This window comes from Buteo buteo, chromosome 23 (assembly GCF_964188355.1).
Source record: "Buteo buteo chromosome 23, bButBut1.hap1.1, whole genome shotgun sequence".
Taxonomy (NCBI): Eukaryota; Metazoa; Chordata; class Aves; order Accipitriformes; family Accipitridae; genus Buteo; species Buteo buteo.
In genome coordinates, this window is record NC_134193.1 from 1,486,747 (window position 1) to 1,505,627 (window position 18,881).

General features: G+C 46.5%; 2 protein-coding genes across 2 annotated transcripts; one reads left to right on the forward strand and one right to left on the reverse strand.

Annotated features, from left to right (window-relative positions):
- The first annotated feature begins 351 nt into the window (after nt 1-351).
- GUCA1A (guanylate cyclase activator 1A) lies at nt 352-3,857 on the forward strand. Its single transcript, XM_075055068.1, has 4 exons — nt 352-549; nt 2,485-2,634; nt 3,199-3,289; nt 3,697-3,857. The coding sequence occupies exons 1-4, from the start codon at nt 352-354 to the stop codon at nt 3,855-3,857; spliced, it is 600 nt and encodes a 199-aa protein (XP_074911169.1).
- Nucleotides 3,858-10,730: 6,873 nt separating this feature from the next.
- GUCA1B (guanylate cyclase activator 1B) lies at nt 10,731-15,877 on the reverse strand. Its single transcript, XM_075054931.1, has 4 exons — nt 15,336-15,877; nt 13,113-13,262; nt 11,559-11,673; nt 10,731-10,936 (listed from the first exon to the last, which is right to left on the reverse strand). Exons 1-4 carry the CDS (start codon nt 15,537-15,539, stop codon nt 10,809-10,811), a joined length of 597 nt encoding a protein of 198 aa, XP_074911032.1. The 5' UTR covers nt 15,540-15,877; the 3' UTR covers nt 10,731-10,808.
- Nucleotides 15,878-18,881: the final 3,004 nt, after the last annotated feature.

The window sequence follows — 18,881 nt, forward strand, 5'->3', positions numbered from 1 at the left end:
TTTTACCTCTTTTCTATTTTAACCCTGAACTCTTAATGCCTGGCAGGAGCCCATCACCCCCCCGAGCCTCATTGGCTGGGGAGGGATTTGCTGGGTACTTAAATGTCACCCTCTTGTCCAAAGAGGGTTTTGTGCTTTTGAGTTTTCCTGGGCAGAGGTGTCTTTTGCATCCATCACCACTGAATTGGTAGAGCCCACACACAAGGCAATTTGATTTTTCCTGATACTGTGATCCCTGCAGCGCTGGTGACATTTGGACTTTAAAGGCAAGGAGCAGAATTTAAAAGAAAGCCCTCAAATTGCAGAAAACATCCCTTTTTGGCTGCAAAGTGACCAGCACTTGGCGTGGAGATGGGGAACATGGACGGGAAATCTGTGGAGGAGCTGAGCACTACCGAGTGCCACCAGTGGTATAAGAAGTTCATGACGGAGTGTCCTTCTGGCCAGCTCACCCTGTATGAGTTCAAACAGTTTTTTGGCTTGAAAAACCTGAGTCCAGCAGCGAACAAATACGTTGAGCAAATGTTTGAGACGTTTGACTTTAATAAGGTAAATATTGTCCTTCCCGCTCAGCCTGTGCCGGGATCGGCCGTGCTCAGCTCCCTGCGTGTGATTGGGTGTGGTATATTTGGGTGTATGCAATATAGATGTATATCTAAGTATATATGGTCTGATTCTCTACGGCCTCATAAATTGTAAAATCAGTTATGTAAGCAAAAAATGTCAGCAAAAAATCTGGAAGAAAATAGACTTCTCCCAGTATTGATTTAGTTTTAAATTATTTTAGTTTTAAATTATTAAAATTGTGGGGTTTTATCTGGTAGTCTGTGATCCCTCTAAAATGAAGTGCCCTTTAATCCTTAAATATCGAATGTTGTGACAGTAAGGAACAAGCGAGCAGCGTGAGAACAAGCGCTGCATTCATGCAGAAACAGCGAGTTCCTGAGCCACGCAGCGTGGCATGAGCTAGGGTTTACAGAACAGATCGGGTTTGTTTTTCTATTGTTTCAAATTTTAAATGGATTACAGTTTCATTGATTTTATGACACGTGCTCAGTCCCATACGGTAAGGAGCTCGGGCCCTTTGCTCCCTGCGGAGAGGCTTTGCACCTCGGGCTGTCGCTGTGCCGGACCCCCGGCGCGGGGCAGTCCCGGAGCCCCTGCACGCCTTGGGGAGCGCTGTCTGCCCAGCTCGGGAGCCGTGCCAGGGAAGCAGATGGATGCTGTGTCTCTGAGAGGAAACAACACCCTCCTTTGCTTGCAAATGATTTGAAATTGCACCTCATGCGAGATGAGGAATATATTTTATGGCAACCTGAAGGGCTTAGTGGGCTTAATCCCACTGAAAATAATACAATTTGGGCCCTAAATCCTTTAGGTATTTTGTTTGTGCCTTGGCCTTTACCTTGCTCGCTGCCCTGTGTTTGAATGCATGCCTGAAAAGGGAATTGATGCACAGGAAATCCTGCTGGGAATGGGGCTCAGTAGCTATTTATACCTAATCTGGCTCTTGCAGCAGTGGGATAAAGCAGATGATCTCTTCTTGAACCTGCCCCGTGGCGTGGTGGCTTTGTTCATTGACAAAACCCTGGCTTATTCCCTCCCAAAGACTTTCTGTGGTTTATAGGACGTACCATTTGCCTTCAAAGCGCTTTGTGTCTCAATGGTATGTGCCATCAAAAGGCTCTGTGGCGAGCACCACGTGTTCTAGCAAACCTCCTAAAAGCTGTGAACATCACGGGGCAGCGTCTGCAGGCAGGGTGGTGGCACACGAGCTCAGCCCAGCCCAGCTTTGCACTGGTCCCGTAACGCTGGCCGGAGAGCCGTCGGCGGGCCCAGCTGAACGTCTCCAATGCTGCGGCGTGAGCTGGTGGCGGGCAAACACCTGGGAGGAAAGTCAAAGATAAAACTGTTTGTGCTTTTGACGTGACCAAACGTCAAGCAGATACACAAATGGCACAGGGACAGAGCAGCGCCTTTCCAGCCCGAGATGTCAGCAACGTGCTGGGGTCATTCCCGAGTTTGAGTTCGTTCCTCTCCTAGAAGTTTGCGTGCGAGACCGCTTTGCAGCAGAAAAGAGCTATAGGTGTGCGCAGGCAGGATAAGGTTAGGTAATCCATCAGGGTTCATCTGCATAAGCCTGTTCCTCTTTGACCTCTGAATTACCACTGCTTTGCAAGAAGAGATTCCTTCAGCACAGGCCAGATTTTGAGGCTTTGTTAGTCCCCAAGCCAGGTACACACACTGAGTTCATTCATATTTCTGCATAAATGAACGTGGAGCCCTCACCATATGGTGCACTGGCTTTAACTGGTGGGTGTGTGGGGAACCCGCACCCTGCTGCGCTCCCCAAGCCCCTGCTCTCAAGGTGGTGGCCACACACTGAAGTCTTCCAGTGGGGACTTCCAAAAGTGACCAGGAAAATCACTTACTGCCTGACTTTTTGCTTTTCATCTCATCTAGCTTCTAACCTTCTGCTTTTAGGATGGCTACATAGATTTTATGGAGTATGTGGCAGCTCTGAGTCTGGTCCTGAAAGGGAAGGTGGATCAGAAGCTGCGATGGTATTTCAAGCTCTACGATGTGGACGGGAATGGCTGCATTGACCGGGGAGAACTGCTGAACATCATCAAAGTGAGTGGGCTCAGCTTTTTCCATTTCTTTCACAGACTACGGTCATTAGACACAGGTAGACAGAAAAATTGTTACAGGAATATTCCAACCCAAAGGACAACTCCCTGATAAATTAGTAGGCACTGGCCAAACCTGCTGCTTGTCCTCTGCCAGTCCTCCCACCAGGCTGGCCTCCCTGGCCGGACCTGTTTCGAGCACCCCACACCCCCCACGGCACCTGCACGCTCCAGCACGCAGGAACCCCTTGTCTTCTCATTGCAGGTTGTTTAACCACATCCACCGAAACCTGGGCTGAGATAAGCACTTGAATTTAATCTAAGGATTTTCAGAGGTGAATGGCTCTGGGATTATCCCAGTATGCCCACTTAATCTTTTAATGCATTGATTTCCTTTTAAAATTATTTTAATCTCCAGTGTTTTAGAAAAGACTTACTCCTTTCAGAACCTAACTGCTTGCAAAAAAGTTTGGGCTCTCATGTCCGGTCACTTAGCCACTTGTACTGACGGATACACAAATCTGCACAACGCTCAGTAATGGTCCTCCTTGTCCTTCTTTCCCTCCAGGCTATTCGAGCTATCAACCGGTGCAATGAAACGATGACGGCTGAGGAATTCACAAACATGGTGTTTGACAAAATTGATATAAATGGAGACGGTGAGGAACTTTCTTATGCAATGCCAAGTACTGCTCCCACTTTCCCCCTTACCTGCAGTTCAGTCTGGCAGAGCAATTCCAGATGCTGGATGTCCCGAAACCCCAGAACATGAGGAGAGCTGGCAGAGAGCGGCTTTCCGTGATGGTTTACCTCCCCGTCCCCTCCACGGGCTGCAGCCAGCCCGAGGGGACGCTGCAACGTGCCCCTCGTCATACTGGCAGGGTGGGGATCTGCGCGGGGTTTAGCTGTGACGGGGTTTGGGGTGGACGATACACGGACCCGGGACCTCCGGGAGGGCCCTGGTTCATGGTCCGTGCAGCTCCTGGGGGGCGGCTCTGAGGCTGCCGGCGGAGGGAGGAGAAGGGCTGCCGGATTTAACAGACCTTTTCTGACCGTGCCTTCGCAGGCGAGCTCTCCCTGGAAGAGTTCATGGAGGGCGTGCAAAAGGATGAAGTGCTGCTCGAGATCCTCACCCGCAGCCTGGACCTGACACACATCGTCAAATTGATCCAGAACGATGGGAAGAACCCGCACGAGCCGGCGGAGGAGGCGGAGGCTGCCCAGTAGGCTCCCGGGACGCCTTCCCTTCGTCTCTACTTTTACCCCCTCGCATTATTAAAACAAATCGGGTCGTGGTTGTGGGAGCTGGTGAGCTGTCCCAGCGCTAGTGTGACCAGCGATAGACTATCCCGCTAGCGCAGGGACCGGGATCTGCTCCGAAGGTGCCGCTCCCCCGGCAGATGGTTCGGGGGAGCCCCGGGGCTCACCGGGCTCTGCCCTGGCCCTGCCTGGTGCAGCCACATGAGCCGGCAAGAGGAAAGGCTGCCGCGAAGAGGGGGTGCTGCCATGGCAGCTCGTCACGCTGGAGGCACACGACCACCCCCAGGACTGCTGACGGGACCACGGGGCTCTTCGCTCTGCGGGGAACTCTGGATGTTGCTGCTGAGCAGAGAGGGGGTAGACTCTCGCCTCCCCGGGAAGGGGGAGCGGCACCACGCGATGCAGTTAGATAATGCACCAGCAGAGCCTCAAAATTCCCACCGAGGCAGTGGCCAACACCAGCGTCTGCAGCCTCTGTGGGGGACGAACCCCAGGGCTGCCCGGCACTCGGCCCCGGTGAGAGAAGTCCCCAAAGAACACACATACAAAAACGTAGAAAACAGACCTGAACCTTCTCTTTCCGTATATATTTCCAGAGCACCAGATCGGTGGGTTTGGTCATTCGTTCTTTGATTTGTTATTATTCTGTTAGCAATCGCTAGTGATAATGTAAGACAAAAACATCTATGAGCTAGAAAAAGGGGAGCGGTGAATGCAGTGGCTTTTCTTTGCTTAAAAGCATTAAAAACATAGAATGGTGCCTTTTTTGAACAACTGTCTGAACTTGAAGGGCATGTTTCTCCTTGAAATGTCTGGAAGGGCTGCAATGGCAGTAACCTGAGAGGGAAAAGTCTTGCATGTTTGTAGGAATATTCCTGCATGTCTTATCACCTTTACAGCAAACTTAAACTCTCCTGCAAGTTACACTCTGTGGCACCCTCGAGCATCAGGTGGTTTTAACTACAACGGCAGTGAATCGTCTGCATGCAGTTCGGAGGGGTGTGCTGCTAGAGACAGGCTAGACGCAGTGTCCGCGCCACGAGCATCCGCAAGTACCCGAGTATTCCTGAGCAGGCAGTGGGTACCATCACCTCCACGCTACAGTGGGCTCAAGTACTGCCCCCTGCGGAATAAAACCCAGTCACCCCTTATTAGGGCATCCTGGGCACAGCAACCTCGTCAGCCGGTGATAATTACCAGTGCCACGAGAGGGGCTGCGCCCAGGACCGAGCACACGCACAAGGGAGGCTGCGAGAGCAGCGGCCTCGCCCCCGCACCGTCCGCCGTCCCCGCGCCGGGGCTGCGCCAGGGCTGCTCCTGGAGAGGAGTTTCCTCATCTGATGGGAGCAAGTTGCAGGCGTGGCGAGGCAATACGGGACACCAGGAAGGATTTCTTGCCTAGCTGAAAGACTTGTTATTTAGCACTGAATGCTTGCAATTCATAAGCAACTTTCTGACCATTTTTCCTAGCGTCTTTTTCACTTGACAGTGTTTTACCTGCAAGCTTTTGTACTTCCAATCTTATAGTGAATTAATAAAGATATTTTACAAGATTATTTCCGGTTGTGCTTTTTCTCTCTTTCAATCAATCATTCTGTTTCCAGCAGGACAGATTAACTGTCTCATGTTCTGCAAGCACAGAAACCTTTGGTTTACCTTTGTTAAAATAGTTCTTTTGCAAGAACAGCACAAGTGTGGGGAGAGGTCTGTTTTCTTCAGAATCAGTGTAGAAAAGGGGCTGCTCCTGGGTTCTTGCATCCTGCCGCACCTGCCTGCTCTTCTGAACCTCATCTGCATTGAGCAAGCGTACTTTAATAAAACCTCACGCCCTGGGAAGTCCTACAACTCTTTCTTCTGGAGCTCTGCTTTACCCACCGACATTTCTAGGCACCTCCTGCTTTTCTCCCTGCTGCTTTCTGGGCCACGTGTGGCAGCCCCGTAGCTCCCTCCTGCCCGTTTTCTGCCCAGACAGGCAGCAAGCGCGGGATGCACGGCCCCGGCCCCGCCGGCAGCTGCCCCGGCAGCCTGGTTCAGGCTCCAGTGGTGTTGGACAGGCACACAAACCAAAAGGCCACCGAGAAGAACCCTTTGACAGGCCAGCTTGTCCAGCATCCCACTTACACCAGTGAGAGAGACAGCAGGCTGCAACCATCTTATTAGAGCCGGGCTGAGCTGTTTACTCAATGTGTAATACTCCTCTTTGCAGCAAAATTAACTCCCCCACAAATGACCAGCACAAAACTTACTGCACTTCACCTTTACAACAGCAGCAAGGAGGGAGCCAAGTTCAGCGTGGGCTTTCTGTGCACACTCCTTCCGCAGAGACACGTTCAGTCCCACCCATGCTTCCTTCAGCCTCTCCTCTGCAAGCCCAAGAAGCTGCAAGAAGCAGCCCTGACAAGCCCAATTTCTATTTATAAAGACAAAGTTATTCTAAAAGGGCTGTCTCAGAACAGCCGGCTGGCCGGAGGCACCTTTCAAACCTCAGCGTCTCTCTCCAAAGGATGTTTTTTCAGCCTCTAAGAAAGCAAATTAAAAATAATTAAAAACTAATATTGTGACTCTCTTTGCCCTAACTCAGGCGTAATTAATTTATTTCAAAATAGTGGTGGCTGTTCAGGGGCCAGCCACAGACGCATTGCTCACTCTTGTGACAACGTCACTGGTGAATGAGGGGCAGCACAACCTCTCCGGGGAGCGCGGGAAAGGCTTTTTTGGGGAGCTGCCGTCAGAGGGGCGATGGGCCTCTGAGGCTGGATGGTCGTGCGGCAGGTCCCAGCTCTGCCTCCCCTTTGCGGTGACCTGGGACAAGTCCCTGGAGCCAGGTTTGTTCGGAAGAATTGCGGCTACGCTAAAACCACCCAGCGAGCAGCTTTCTGCAGCACCGGGCCATTTATCTCAGCGGGGCTTAGGTGCCAAAAGGCCGTAAAAGCTGCAGTGCATGCCTGCTTTTTGAGGGAAATCCCAACTGCGTGGACCCACCTGGGGTTGGGAGGGTCTTGGGTGGGCTCCGCACCCACGTCCTGCCGCCAGCGGGGCTCACCGGCATTCCCAGCCCAGTTTTGGAGGGAGGATGGGGAGCAGGACTTCAGCCCTTGCTACGCTCTCCACCGCAGCTGCCCTGTCCCGGTCCTGGTCCCGGTGGCGGTCCCCGTCCCCACAGTCCCTCTGCGGGGGAACTGGGACAGGCTCGCCCAACGGCGATGGCTGGGTCTTGCGGAGGAGCAGCACTCGGGAATCCCAGGAACCCGCCGGGAACGGAGCCGGTGGGCTCTCCAAGGCAGCAAAATCAAACAGAAGTGAGATGATGAGCCCGGGAACGGACAGTGGCAAATTGCAAAAATATTTCCCTTTGCATCCCCGTGCTAAGTTAGGGTGTGAGGCCTGAAAGGCAAAGAAATGAGACAAAACAGGTTCTCAGCCAGATGCTTCTAAAGGTCCCTCATCCCCAGGGGATGCGGCTGCCCTGCAGCACAGCGTACGGCGCATCAGATCCCAGAACACCATTAGATTACCTTAAATATGGGGTTTTTAAGGGTAACGTGTTTGAGATACTTTCTAAACTTCTGAGGTGCAGTTTCCTTTGAAGAGGAGGAAGAGGAAAGAAAGAAGAGTATCTTCCCATACTGGCAGAGCTGACCATGGGCGCTGTGAGGAAAGGACGAGTATGGGGAGACCACAAAAAGTCCCTAAAGCAATCAGCACAGGGCTGTGTGAGTCCTGGCATGGCCACTCTGTTTTTCAACACGACGTTTTCAAGGGGAAGCTGCACATGCTTTGGGAATGACCCGGACAGAAACCTTTCCTCTGGGCAGCCACCGAACCCCAGCTACCCATGGGTGAACCTCCCCTCTCAGAACATCAGGTGTATAGACAAATAAAGAGCATGGCTAAGCATAGTTAGATGTAATTACCCTCTTCCCTTCTAGCCTCATTATTTCTGCTGCTCAGCACTTGCCCCAGGAATGCACCTTCCAGAGTATTTTAGGATGTGATGCCTCCCTGGCTCCTGTTTTCTGGGGCCTCTCCCCATCAGCCCCTTTCAACAAGAACCTCACCTTCAGCTTTTTAACCTGATTATTTCACCTTCAACCCTACCCAACTTCAGGGGCATCAAACATCAGAGCAGATGGTAGCAGCTCAGAAAAATCACAAGGCATTTGCCTTTTCCAAGCCATCCTGTTTCCCAATTTAGACCAAAAAGAAATCCGATCAGTCAAATCCAATTCTAGCTGGGCTGTAAGTCTGGAAAAATGGATTATGCAAAGTATCTGACATCAACAGCTTGATGTGAATGTTGAATGAGTTTGGGAGGAGATCAAAGCATTTATACCTATGGATTTAAAAATAGGACTAAGACTAAAGCACCTTGATAAAAGATTACACGATTGATAAGAGGAACAATTTTCCACTGGGTTATGCCAGCACTTACACAAGCATTACCCACCACATGCACCGTTACCAGCCCAAGTCTGCCCAGGCCAGAGGAGGTGGAACCATCCGGCTGCTGAGTCCAACACTAGGCCCTAAATTCTTCGAGGTTCCTGTTTGAGTCCTGGCAGGGGCCATCTCATTGCTGCACTGTCAGTTCACTGTTTTCTAACCACCTACTTCAAATTCCATTGAGAGATTTTTTTTTTTAAATGATACATTTATGCTTTTCACTGTCATTGCATATAAGTTGAACAGAAGAGCCTCCTTTCCTACTCTGCATCTGCAATAGCATCCCCATCTCTGCCTTATATGTGTCTTATCCAGGTTAGCTCTTACATTTAACACCTCCCTTAAATTCATTGTGTCAGTCTCAAAGACTACAGTTTTGGTCAGATACTCAGGTGCTTACACAGGTCTTCACCTTCATTCTAAATGAAAAATAAATACCACAAAACAGATAGAATTTTAATAAATCTTTCTTTATTAAATTCACATGTTACAAAATCTCTACCAAGAGCTGTACAAGTGCTCAGTGTTAGGATGCCCTCTACCACCCCAGCAGAGGACTGCTGGTGTGGGGGACACCAAACAGCTTCTTCCATGCCTGATCTGACCAGGTGAACAGAATAAGAGAATTTAAAGCATTTAAGTAAACCTGCAGTACACAACTATAGTAACTAAAAATCCACTTTAAAATTGTGCAAGAAGCAGAGTGTGTTATGTTGGTTGAGATGCTGAAATTTAAGAAATTTGAGATTTGTATCCTCCCATCAAAACATTTGTCCTCAAGTTGGAAAATCAGTAAAGTGAATCTTTTCTTCCAGGCCCTCAAGTCAGAAGTAAGATTTTTTTCTTTCAGATCTTTGGCTGAAACTATTGACTTGAATGAGCTTTAAACAGCTGCCTTACAGCAGCATAAACTAGGAGTCTAATCATCTCTGATAAGTAAACATGCCACAAGCTAGCGTGCATTTACAGAGAACTCTTAGAAAGGCTATTTAGAAGTGGAAATGTATATGCATTTGAACTCTAGCACTGATTGTATCTTATCCTGAATACTTCCTCATGTTCCTGAGTTTAAACATTGGTTAAATTGACAAGACCACAAACCAGCAAACTAATCAACTAATGAAAGATACTACAGTCACAATTAAAGGCCACAAAAAAGGGATTACAAATCTTTTTATTGGGTATGACCTGGCCCACTGATCCCATGGGAAAATTAAAATAAAACAGAGAAACAGGTGTTATTTTCCTGGGGAAAATTTTCTTGCAAATAAACCAATAAATCCAATAATGGTGAACCAAAATAGTGGTTCAACCCAAATTTTCTTTCCATATACATGTATATGTAGGAATATGGGTTAGAATAGCAGAGCTCAGCCTACAACCTGTGCAAATTTTATTTCTATAGTCTGTGGCTAAATTAAGTCCAGTGTAAAACCACTGTACTACTTCAGTAACTCACTCTGATTTTGTCACTTGTTCCATTCTGTGGTCCTGCCGATAAAGCAGCACTAATCCTCTCATGGCAGAGATGCTGCCAAGCAAAACTCTGCTCTTCCCTTATCTCCCCCTCCACACAAAACTTCTCCCAGTGCAGTGAAAGTCCTGGAGCTCCCTGAGCTCATTCAGTCTTCACGGGGCAGGAAAAGCTGTTCTAGAGTGATGATTCAGTAAGAAACAGGCTCAAAGGGAACAGAATCACACTTGTGCAAAACTGTCCTCTATATGTGGCTGCCGAGAAGAGGTACAATTTCTACTGCTGCTCAGCGTTTGGAAACAGCCTTTTTCCAGCCCCACAGAAGCCCAGGTCTCTGAACAGGTAGAAGGAGCAGACCCTGGTCCACAGGAGGGAGATGCAAGGAGTTACTGCTCCACCTCTCCAGCCCACACATTATGTTTTCCTCAAGGCTGTGTACTCTCCTGGCTACCGCTTATAATCCAACTCTCATTTTTGATAGCGGTATGTTGGTGTTCAATAATTTTACTTTAGCAGTAGCACTGTCTACTAAATATGCGTACAGACCCCCTGAATGTATAAAGCCTGCCAGAGCACCTCTTTTGGTTTGATGTGTTTGTATCTCTGCAGGCATGAATGATGCAAACACTAGTCTGCACTGGAGACAGTACCACTGTGTCAGGATTTCTCACTTCCCGATCCTGTCATCACACTAAAATCCTGCCCAGGATCCACTGCAGGAAGCCACAAAAAGTTTGTTCCTTGGGGTGTAACCAAAAACCAGAGCTGGCAAACACCATATTGTGTCCAGAGAAAGACTTATTCATGGGCCAAATATAGACTCTGGGTATCAGCAGTATGCAGCACGTGGGGTTTAGATTGAGATATGGCTTCATAAACCACTGAAGTTTTCATATGGGTGCCGAGATTGTATTAAAAAGGAAAGCCACTACCACCCTAGAGTAAGAGAGCCACAGTTGTAGTCAGCGTCACATTTTCAGCTGTATCAAACCAGAATTTTCTCAAAACAAAGCACTCTTTCTCCTCTGCTCAGAGATCCATCCCCCAGGGTTTACATCCATTTGCAACATCTTCATCACCCACTTGTCTTTCCTGGCCCCATCAATGAACTCGTCAAGAGACAACTGCCCTGTGTAGGAGATGAGGACACGAGATAGGGAGACAAAACGCGACAGATAAGAAGGCAGGAAGTAAAAGCCATCTATGTTTCAGAAAAATATGCTAATAAGACAAAAGCTATACTTAATTTCCCCATGCAGTTTAGGCCAGCTAGCTGAAAGACAAACCACCACGCTGTAACCCAATGCATTCACACCTACCCCATCCCCGTCGGCTAACACGAAATGTTGCATTAGCTTACACATGCTCCTCCAGGAGGATTGCAAGTCTGATCCTGCAAGCTCCAATTTGACTGGAGCCACTGTCTTTACACAGGCTATTTGTGCTGGGACTGGGACCTGCACTCTGGCTACCGGGTGCTTTCAGAGAATGAGATCTCTGTGGCATCAAAATCCAGACAGAATAGTGACCCCTTTGTATTTTACTTTAAAATAACAATGAAAATTATTTCATCCTGCTGCACCAAGTTATTCTCGGTTCTAAGAAACAGACCAGAACCAAACCCAATGTGTCTAATATGAGTAACATAATAGTCCTAAGCGATTTCTTGATAGATGTAATCAAAGCTAGCCTGCCCAGTACAGATAACTTCTCATTACGAATGACTGCAATCTGAGCCACCGATCACTTACCATCCCCATTCTCATCCACTAACTGAAATATCCTGTCCACAACCTCCTCCGGTGTGAGCAATGGGGTCCTCTCCTCCACCTCTGACCGACACACTTTCTTCAGCTTGTAGATAGACTGAAAAGAAGTTCACAGATTAGGAGAAGAAAATGAAAAGCAGTGAACTCCACTATCTTCCCAACAGTGTAAAGGTCTTTTACAAAGGCTGCGGTTTTAACCTTTCTAGAAAGATCTGCCACTCAACAGCCTCAGACCTTTAATGAAACCTCTGACCTTATGCTCACACACACTGCAGATTACTTCATTTGCTCTTTGAAGCTGCTGCCCTCCTATTTTCCTTACATAAATTGGTCAGACCTCAGGGTTCCTTTACAAAGAACAAGGCAAGAGTTTCACAGATGGGAAAGTCATCTGACTTTTGAGTATGATTTTTTTTTTCTAACATCTGAGGCCAGGCACATCTGGACTTACCCAGCCCTCTCTCCCAGGGAACTTGTGCCGAAGCTGCAAGATCAAACCTGTATTAGCACATATTTTGACCCATAGTTTCTGTTCCACTTTGTCACTGGAAAGGGGCAGATTTTATCTATTCCTCCCATGACAACCGCCTGTTCGTTATTAACTTTACTCCTTAGGCTGAAGGGTTTGTCTGAAGTCTTCCCAGAGAGGGGATTAGCAAGGGCCTAACACAGCTCTGGCCAATTCCTGGCTGACCTCAAAACTATAATTGAGCCTGCCCCAGACAAGCTCCTCAGATGCTCCCACACCGGCTGCTGGTGCTGCAGGTAAAAGGCTGGTCACACTCTCCAGCCCAAAGGACCTGCTTTCCACAGATTCAATTTCTGATGCTTTCTTGATGCTGCATTTCACCCGAGATCCTAAAATGTTTGATAACCATTGATTAAGCCTCACAAGTACTGCTGTGCAAGGGTAACAGCACCTGTGGTGCAGGGGTGACTCTAGCACAATCACCAAGATATTTACCTAAAGTGAGAACTCAGGCACGCTGTGTCTGACTGTCTGCTAAGCCCCATGCCTCCTCTCACACCTTCACACAGTCACTAATTAAAGCTAAGTGCAGAACATAACAGAAACCCAGAAAGGAATAATTACAAAAGGGATTCCTGTACTAATTTGTGCCTCTTGGCATATTCTCACCAGCTACTCAGACAGGAAACTTGGCTCCTGTAAGGGGCATGGGGTGAAACCCTCTTCCACCGGCCAGTGCAATGAATCTCGGTGTAAAAAGGTTGAAAGGAAAGGCAGAGCAGAGATACAGGAACTCCACAAAAGCACCCAGATGCTGCATTTCCGGACAGCTTCAGCAGCAGCAGGAGCCAGGCTGCCCACAGTGGGTGTAACTGATCCCTCACCACCCCAGCAGGCTCCACCAAACCACTGAGCACATAACCCTTTCACCAAGGTCAGGCATTTTCACCTCATCACTGTCCACAGCTGCCTTGAAACCTGATTATCTATGACAAAACCCATATACATCATTAAATTGCCAAAGAACAGCGATTGCTTAAATAAGTGATTAGGCAATGCCTACTTACCTCAACAATTTCCAGCAGCTCAGGTTTGTCTATGCAGCCATTCCCATCCTTGTCATATACTTTGAACGTCCACCTCAGCTTGTGTTCCAGTTTTCCTCGTAAAACAAGATTCAAGGCAGCTACGTATTCCAGAAAATCAATGGTATTATCCTGTAGAAACAGAAAAGCAGCAGCTGAATGATACTTAACAGAGTATAGTTGACAGAAAACTGCTTACAAAATGTGCATAACTGCCAAAAAGATAATCGATGGGACAGCTATTTATTCGCCACTTTACAGAAGATCTGTGCCTGTTCAAGACCATCAGTAAGCACAGCCATACCCTTCTGCACCAAGGATGAGTTCATGAGGAGTGTGACAGTGAAGAGCAAAGCAGTGCTCCTACAGTGCAATAAGAGGGGACACCCACCATGGGTCCAGAAATAAGCAATTTAAATACCTCCAAACACCACAGATTACATGGAGGATAGGGAGGCAGATGAAGATCAGTGCAGTATTGACTTTTTGGGCAGGGATCGCCATTTTCAATGACCTCAGCTGCTTCACCACTGAGACTAACATCCAACCATTACCCCTTTCTTCCATCCCTCTCCCTTGTTTGATCTTGATTCATCTGAGGAAGACCATGACAATGAAAATGCCACAGTTCAGAAGGAGGCAGCAAGAACACCCACAATAAAGGATTTACATCAGGTGTTCATCCTCCTAAAAACTTCAGACAGGGAAGGGATGCAGGGCTCCCTTGGCAGCCCCCAGAAAATGGTCCTCATGCAGGTCAACACCATCCCCAGGGCTAAGCTTTACAGCCCTCCCAACCCAGTTAGCAAAACCCCCTGGAAGATCTGGGCTCCGCATCTCCTGCCCGGCACACTCTGCTGTGGGCACTGCAATGTTCTGCAGGAGCTGAGCAAAACCTGCTACTACTGGACCTCGGAGGCCAGCAAGCATAAAAAGACAATTGAGGCATTGTTTTTATTTTCTTACCATATTACTAATAACCCTTTAGATTGTTAGGTCCTGCTCAACTGATTATATACCATGGGCATATTGAAGCAAAAACATGAACCCAGGCCTAATTTAGTGTTTTTAATATATGCAAGTACCAGCATCCCTTAAAAACAGATTTTCAGTCTTATTAGGAAAACTCCTATAAACTAGGAACAGAACTTCACCTTTTACGCACACCGTTTGCTCTGCACCTCTTTCTGCATAGCTTTCATAACACAATTTGGACCTGGACCTTCAGTTTTCTGCAGGAATTTAGGTTTTGCCAACTTCAAATTCTGAGAGAAGTCTCTGACCTGCCTACATCTTCCAAGGCTGTTTTTATCCTTTCTCACAAACTGACCTTTATTGCCACCTCAATATGATTTTGCCACTGGTCTCAAAGGGAGCTTAAAGGAACTTGGTATAGCTGAGAGATGACAGACTTGTCTCCCCTTTTCCTGTATTGATACACAGCAACAAACAACCCCCTGCTTTGAATATGATCAAGAGCTTCAGGAAAAAAATTGAGCTGTTTGGCAAGCACTGCTTATGCATTTCAAGATGAGAAAGCCAACCATATGACTTTTTTTTTTGAGTATCTGAAATATCACAGGCTAGTATTAGGCTATCGTTTGCACCAATACATGGGTATGCATGAACTGCTACTAAACCAGAAAGCCCACTTTTCCCAGGTGTCTGATGACAAATACAGCAAAGGGAATCAAAACCAGAATGTCTGAATTGTTCAGCATTCCTTCGCTTTTGAGCTGCTAAAATCAATATTTTGTTACATGCCACCTGTTCATACAATGTATATACATTTCCTCCAATGTATAGCAAGCCTGAGTAGGACTTTCCTCCACTATAATTCCCCCTCTATCATAACAGATAAATATTTTTTTCCATGTAGCAGCCTTGGTAATTTGAGGATCTTTCAATGATACTGTCTTAAAATGTGGCTGCCTAAATTTCAACTTTTTAATTCATCCTTAGTCCCTTAAGGGGACATTCTGTCCTTAATTTGTGTACCGATTTATGAGAAGATAAATCCATACCAGCCCATACAAAGTAGTGCAGCATACGCTCCTTCACCTGCCCTAGCAGGTCCATCGCCCTTACCTTAGTCTCATGAAGCATGGTAACAAGGGTGGGAACTGCACCAAACCACCTCCAAATTACAGAAAACAGATATGCAAATTATTAGACAAATAATTGCAAAAACTCCTCACCACTTACCCCATTCTTATCGAAGGCTCTGAACATGTTTTCAATATACTCTGCTGCTTCACGGTTATCCTGGACCCCGAAGAACCGCTTGAATTCGTGCATGAAGAGGGTCCCACTGGGACATTCAACCACAAATTTCTTATACCATTCCTGCAATTCTGCAACATCAATCTCTGCTTGCTCCCCTTCGGCATTGGTGAACTGTTGTCCCATTTTGCTCTGTAAAGCAAGATTAAACAAAGAAGGAACAGAAGGAAAATGCTGCCAAAGTCCTTTGCTTGTATTGTCCTTTTATCACCTTTATTTGCTTTTTTTTTGTTCTTTTTCTTCTCACTGTCTTGTACTTTTATTTGATGTTAATGTTGTGTCTTGCTATTTCACCTTCTTTTATTGTGTTTTACTTTCTTCTTCCTCTTTCTCTCCTACAGTTTCCACCACCACACTTTTGTGTGCTCCCTTGATGATTGTAGAGTTGCTTCTCTGCATTAGGGCAGTATAACATGTGGTATCAGACATGTATAAAAATAACTAAGATCATTAGGAGATTCTGACCTACAAGTCAGAGACCTTCAGATGCTCTGAGCTGTGCCCTATTTAGGAGCAGACACCAGAGGCTCAGGGTCCTTCTGCACATTAATACCTTCACATCAAATAATTTAGGAGCCAAGGTTCCATTTACACACGATGTACAGCCCCACTCACTTTACTGTAGTTTTTCTAGAAACAGAAAGGGATTGTAAGTGAACTTCCCTAACATTAGTTTTTCAGTACTGGCATTCATTACCTGCTTGTAGGGGATACTTAATGGTTCAGTGAAATAAGGCACAGTAACAAACAACAATTACAGAGAGCAAATCCTGAAAAAATAAGCACATAAAACTGACACCACTCCCCTGAAAAAACACCTGCTAATGCATAAAGTTAATTGAATACCTACTATAGGCTTTACTCTATAGAAAGTGATTGAGACAACCAATAAATGCAGATAGAAACAAATATGCATATTTCATTTTCACAATTAATTCTTAAAACTCTCAGTTAAAAAATAACAGGTTCCCTATTTTTTGAAGTATTGAGTTCTCCTTGTTCCCCTTCCACCTTTTGGGCCTTTATCCACTGAAATACTCCTCCTACTTAACCTTCCCACTGAATACTGCTTACCACTTTGATTACAGATACCACATAAAGCTCTACCCCAGCCTCCTTCTGTTCTGCAGCTGCTCACCACAGCCTGGTAGCAGAGAGCTCAAAGCCACCTACCACCAGAGATCAAACCCTCCTCTCTGCAGACAACCTACTGGTCTTTTCTTTTGTTACTGGAGCCACCAGCTTTTATCCATATCATACCAGTTGTTCTGAATCCAACTGTTACATGTGTCAGCTGGAAAGAAATGATCTGTAGCTATAAAGGTATCTGAGCCAGCCTGACATCTAGATAGGATTCTTCCTTTAAGAGGATTAGAGCAGCATTAATAGGAAACAATAGACTCCCAATTACAATAATGTAAAGGCCCAGAAGGATTGAAGCTGTTCACTTTTTTGGAATTTTTTTTTTCATTGTTTTGGAACGAAGAGTTTCTCACATGCAAGAACACCAGTTAAGAATCAGTCTAAAATCTGATACTGTGGAACACTACAGTGATTTTTACTCCCCTGTAAGAATAAGGTTTGTTCTGAATCTACTCACATGTGTAAGTAACCCATCAGTAGTATTGCAGGTATATATACATACACAGATTGGCAGGACTATAGTATGACTTTGCACTTCTGTATATAAGGATATGCAGGCAATGTATGGTTTCACTTAAGAGCTTTAAGCAAGAAGAGTATATAGGCAGTACAGCAGAAGTATGGAGGTTGATGGGAAGGACTGGAGGAGATGCCAGAAAGGTTAAGGCTGTTCTCTTTCAGGGAAAAGGTATATTTTTATTTAATAATGTAGGGGAATCCTGTTTGTCTATCTTTATGCCTAGAAGAATGCAACATGATTAATAAACTCAATCCTTCCTTCTGCAAATGCTTCAGCCCCTGAGTCTAAGACCACTTGTCTGCAGCAGAGCAGCTTGAGGTCTGGCTCATCAAAAAAAAGTTATACTGGATCTACCCCCCAGCATTTGTCTCTTAGCTAGACCTGCTAGAAAGAAGTCTTTGGCAGCCACAGTCACTGTGCTATTTATAAAATAGTTCTGTTGCATTCTTCATTTTCCCATGGTCAGTTATGTGTACCATGTAAAGAAATAGCTTTTTTCCCTCAATGATATTTTTTGAATCATTTTGGCTAATATCTGGTGAGGGCATGAGTTGTCTCTGGGTCACAAACAGCTTTCAAGAAGAAGAGGTGCTGCTGCTGGGACAGGGGTGGAGAGGGCTCATCGCACTTTTTCCTGCCGCACAGCCGGGGAGATTTGCAGGCGCTGGTGTGAAGCCTTCCACCATTTTGTACTGCTCTCCTGCACCGAGGCTGCATGCTGGAATGTGAGCGCTGAGAGCGCACAAGACTCCACATGCCCAGGACATTGTCTTGCCTCATTGCATAATTTTGTTTTGCCTTATGGGAACTTAGTGATCTGTTCCCAGGAGAGAAAATGGTTCCCCTTTGTTTTGATGACTACAATCTTTTCCAGCCAGGAACAAAGGACTGCAAGAGACGTGGGTTACAAAGCCTAGCTGCTGCTATTGCAGGTATCGCGACATACAATCGTGTTGATAAATAGTACTGATGTTAATTTGGCACTGAAATAAAGTAAATCCTATAGCTTCTGGTATGAAATTTCCTCAGCATATACTCTCATTGTCCAACAAGTGTGCCCTGCAGACTGTACCGAAAGAGCTGCTGTCTCTCAGCCAGTAGAATGTCACTTCATGAAGTACAGTTTATCGGCCAAAGGATTTTTTCATTTGATTTGGAAAAAAAAATGCAGGTAGAGGTAAATATAAGCAGAAAGAACTAAAAATAAAAAGAATGATATCTAGAAAACGCTACAATAAAGAGCTTGGTGTTATTTGGCTGCCTGAAGGGTTAGGATCAATGCTTTACATATGTCAGAGCGAACACTTTGGATGATTAGTTGCAAACAGCTAATGTCTGATTACATGTCCTGCCTAATGAGCTATCCTTAGATTATCACCTATACAGCTCAAAAGCTGTGGAGTTTCCCAGCCAAGAGCATGGAAAAAGACAGCTTATTTCCCATCAGTTCACTAATACAACATGCTGCCACATGCTTCAGCAGAGGCTGGTAGAAACTCAAGAAAAAAAAACAACAAAAACCCAAACCCTGCAGAGGGCTGGGAAGACTCATTTGTTTGGCATCTGCGTTACCACTCCGTGAAGGCAGCAGAGGCTGTAACAAAGGCAGCAGGGTGCAGGCAGGTACAGCTGCCGGGCGCGAGAGGACCAGCTTCAATGAAACTGGAGGCAAGACTAGATCCTTCGCCCACGCTGGAGCAGCCCTGGCCTAGTCATCTTGCCTCATCGCTCCATTATTTTAAATATCCCAGCCCTGACCTGCCCCCAAGACCCCTCTTGTGGGTTGGGCAATCCCCAGTGTCCCT

What these genes read in the sequence shown, in the direction of transcription:
- GUCA1B (XM_075054931.1), bottom strand. Translation starts at nt 15,539, where the DNA reads ATGGGACAACAGTTCACCAATGCCGAAGGGGAGCAAGCAGAGATTGAT. An exon ending in GAGCCTTCGATAAGAATGGG is followed by an intron (nt 13,263 to 15,335) that starts GTAAGTGGTGAG and finishes CTGTTTCTACAG; the next exon opens with GATAATACCATTGATTTTCT. An exon ending in AGCTGCTGGAAATTGTTGAG is followed by an intron (nt 11,674 to 13,112) that starts GTAAGTAGGCAT and finishes ACTTCTTTTCAG; the next exon opens with TCTATCTACAAGCTGAAGAA.
- GUCA1A (XM_075055068.1), top strand. Translation starts at nt 352, where the DNA reads ATGGGGAACATGGACGGGAAATCTGTGGAGGAGCTGAGCACTACCGAG. An exon ending in AGACGTTTGACTTTAATAAG is followed by an intron (nt 550 to 2,484) that starts GTAAATATTGTC and finishes TTCTGCTTTTAG; the next exon opens with GATGGCTACATAGATTTTAT. An exon ending in AACTGCTGAACATCATCAAA is followed by an intron (nt 2,635 to 3,198) that starts GTGAGTGGGCTC and finishes CTTTCCCTCCAG; the next exon opens with GCTATTCGAGCTATCAACCG.